General features: G+C 32.2%; 1 protein-coding gene across 1 annotated transcript; it reads left to right on the forward strand.

The window, feature by feature from the left end:
* Positions 1 to 595: 595 nt before the first annotated feature.
* Positions 596 to 3013, forward strand: LOC146899444 (NAD(P)H dehydrogenase (quinone) FQR1-like). The gene is made up of 4 exons (XM_085739283.1): positions 596 to 743; positions 1162 to 1255; positions 1922 to 2184; positions 2570 to 3013. Exons 1-4 carry the CDS (start codon positions 721 to 723, stop codon positions 2799 to 2801), a joined length of 612 nt encoding a protein of 203 aa, XP_085595409.1. The 5' UTR covers positions 596 to 720; the 3' UTR covers positions 2802 to 3013.
* The last annotated feature ends 790 nt before the right edge of the window (positions 3014 to 3803 follow it).

Consider the following 3803-nt stretch of genomic DNA (forward strand, 5'->3'; position numbering starts at 1 on the left):
ATTCCATTAATGGTAATAATTTAATGAAAAAAATTAATATTAAACATTTTGAGCAATAAATTAACACAATTTCCAATACATAATTTCTAATATTGAAATTCTTAACATGTGTCTTAAGAGCACAATTAACATTTCCCAAAAAGATTTTAGACAGCTATAGAACATTTTTGAAATCTGTTCAAGTGTAAGCGTGACGCCACCCTGTCATCATTAATGATTCTTGGCGGCAATAGATTAGACGGTACGGTCTCTCCCATATTGAGAATCAAAATAAAGAAACATAGCTAACAAATTTGAAAGTCAGAGCCACCTTATTACTCCCTCCGTCTCTAAATAATAGTCGTTTAAGGTTTATGCACGGGTATTAAGGAAATGATTAATTGTGTTAATTTTGATGGTAAAATTAGTATCATTTACTAAAACACCCTTATTAATTGTAGTTAATGGAGTAGTTAAGTTGGATGAAATTCAATAAATAAGGGTATAATAATGGAAAAAAATAATAAATGCCGCATTGGTATTCTAAAGTGACAATTATTTTGAGAAAAAGAAAAATGGTAAAGAGACAATTATTGTGAGACGGAGGGAGTAGTACATCTTATAATTCGAATATAAATATGGCTTGCTCTCTCGTCTATTTTGCATTCCAAAACGTAACTCAAGTGTTCGTTATAAATTAAGCATAGAAAGAAACACATAGATACTTATACAAGATCATCAATGGCTGTCAAAGTTTATATTGTGTATGCAATTTTATATCTTTTCTGTCAACATTATTTTCTTTTCTTGAGCTTTGTCAACATTATCAACATAGTATTTGAATTTCTGCATGTAAATCTTTTTTTTTTGGGTTAATTATGTTTTTGGTCCCTACAAAATTGCGACCTTGTAAGTTTAGTCCTTACTTAATTTTATTAGCATTTTTAATCCCTAAATGGAACATTTGGAAAGTCAGTTTGTTACCGTATTATTTTAGAGAAAATTAATTTTTTAAATTAAAAAATTATTTTTATTTTAATATTTATTTAACAATTATTGTCTTAAATATTGTGGTAAATGAGAGAGAGAAGAATAAAAAAAATTATCACTATAATAGACAAACACAAATCAGCTTATGCTTCCTATACAAGTCTCTTAAAAATTTCAATATTATTATGGCAGGTACTATTCAATGTATGGACATGTAGAAAGACTAGCAGAAGAAATAAAGAAAGGGGCAGATTCAGTAGAAGGTGTTGAGGCCAAACTATGGCAGGCATGTATATTTATGTTTCATGTATCGTTTTTCAATATCTTTAGATAAAGTTTCCAAGACTAATTCAGTCCAAAGCAGAGGTCCATTCCTCTCCAGCAGATAAATGCGTAATCATTAAGTTTATTTACTGATTTTTTGGATTTTTCTTTTTTTGGATAAGTTAAGCGCGAGAAAGAATTAGCGGCGCAGCTCTTTACCTTCAACTTTTTATAAATTTTATTATTTAAATTTTGGGAAATATTAACGGAGTGTCTCCGGAACACTCTTTAAACAACTTTAAATGCTTAGTTTTTAATGAAAAATTGTGTATTAAATGCGTTGTAAATTGTAATAGTTGACTTTTTAAGAAAATAATTACTAAATTTAGGATGCTTAAAAGTGCTCGGGACACTCGTTAACAAGATCCTTAAATTATTAATAATAGAGTTTTATCTTGAAAATAGAAGTTGTTCTTTTAGTCAATACACAACTTTTTAATACAAACTTTCTACTTTTAGTACTTTAATCAATGTCTTGATGGCACTCCTTAGCACTCCACTTAATAATAAGTGCGAGACTCACACTCTACTAAGGTGGTGAAAGGACATAAACCATTAAATTCTATTTTGCTAATATGATCAGGGAAGGAAAGTTAAAATTTGCTTTGTTGAACATGTATATGAGCAGGTACCAGAAATATTGCCAGAAGAGGTACTTGGTAAGATGAGAGCACCACCCAAAAGTGATGTACCAATCATTATCCCGAATGAACTAACTGAAGGTGATGGTTTTGTCTTTGGATTTCCAACAAGATTTGGAATGATGGCTGCTCAGTTTAAAGCCTTTCTCGATGCAACTGGAGGTCTATGGAAAACACAACAGCTTGCTGGGAAGCCTGCCGGAATCTTCTACAGCACCAGTTCCCAAGGCGGTGGCCAAGAGACTACAGCGTAAGAGCCTTTACTCGATCATATTCTCTAGTGCTTTGTATGGAATGTTAGTGAGAATTACATAACCACGGCTAACCATTGTAAATTTTGTTATAAACTACACTTTAGAGCTTTATAAAATTACAGTGTCATTGTGATTTTGGCGATTTCACTATCTACCAAAAAATATACTAAATCACACATTTGACGCATCGACACGGTCTTTACCATCTGGTCAAAAGATTAGACCGAACATGTTACAAATTTATAAACTGGATTAAAAATACTAATTCAGAACTTGAAATCGTCTTATTTTGATTTGATAGTTGGTGCATGAAATCTAAATCTATTAGATCGGATGAATGAAATATTTATGTTGAGAAATTTTGGATTTAATCTATGCCAGGCTCACTGCTATTACTCAATTGGTGCATCATGGAATGCTATTTGTTCCAATTGGGTATACATTTGGTGCTGGAATGTTTGAGATGGAAGAAGTGAAAGGTGGAAGTCCATATGGTTCAGGAACATATGCTGGTGATGGATCAAGACAGCCAACTAAGCTTGAGTTGGAACAAGCATTCCACCAAGGGATGTATATTGCCACAATCACAAAGAAACTCAAGGAAGCTGCATAATGTTAATTGTTATATTTAATCAACATACACATACAATTAAGAGATGTTTGAAAATCACAAGTTATTTTTCAGTCCTAGATTATTATGTTTTACTTTTTCATTTCATGTGCTTGCAAGTAACAGATTTTTATATTTCAGAAATAATTAAACTCAATTACATGGTGTAATGTTTATTGATATTTGTTGAATAAAGCAAGTTTGTTTGTCTTATATATCTATTAGGCTTAAAAATACCTTGTTTCATTCTTCTGTATTTGATAGGGCCAAACCGCAAGTGCACGGCCTATCAAAGTAATAGTAGAAAGAAGAGTATCGTTCCGCTAGGGAGTTGCGAATTCAATTAGCTTTTAGAGAATTATTAGAAGAGAGAAAAGTTTATAAAAAGGGGGTTTAATTGCTGAAAGTAAATAACAATAATATAAAAGAGTCTTGGGATTATCGGTTCATCATAATAACAAATCTTTCACTAGACAAGACTTTAACTTCTAATTCCATGGTTCACACCTTAATTTCTAAAGACCGGTTTCCCTTTAGCCCCTCACCTTTCCGATGAAAGTCCGGTGAGAGTTTACCTCTAGTAACCAAGCTTATTTCGGCGACTTGATTACTAGAAGATGCTTATAAGGATTGAAACTACTTGTGTCTCAATAATTGCAAAGACTATTTCGCTGCCCTTGCAATTATTGTCTAGATTCACTTGTTCCAACATCAAAGCTCCGCTATCGCTTTATGAATTGATGTTGGGGATGATGGATTAACGATTATCAAACCCTCCGCTTTCGCTTCCACGGTTTGATAATTGTTAATCCACGTTAAAAACGGTGAATCTAAATTAGAAATTAGGGTTACATAGAAATTAGGGTTTAAGTTTGGTTCGTTAGGATTATGTCATTAGACTTTTCCAACAATCCCAAGACAAGAAGAGTCTACTCACTAACGTTTATTGTAGACATGGGGGAAGAAGAGAGAAAGCAATAAAGTAAAAGAACAATAATATAAAAG

The sequence above is a fragment of the Medicago sativa genome, chromosome 8, assembly GCF_051527215.1.
Source record: "Medicago sativa cultivar Bolivia chromosome 8, Bolivia_mono, whole genome shotgun sequence".
Lineage (NCBI taxonomy): Eukaryota > Viridiplantae > Streptophyta > Magnoliopsida > Fabales > Fabaceae > Medicago > Medicago sativa.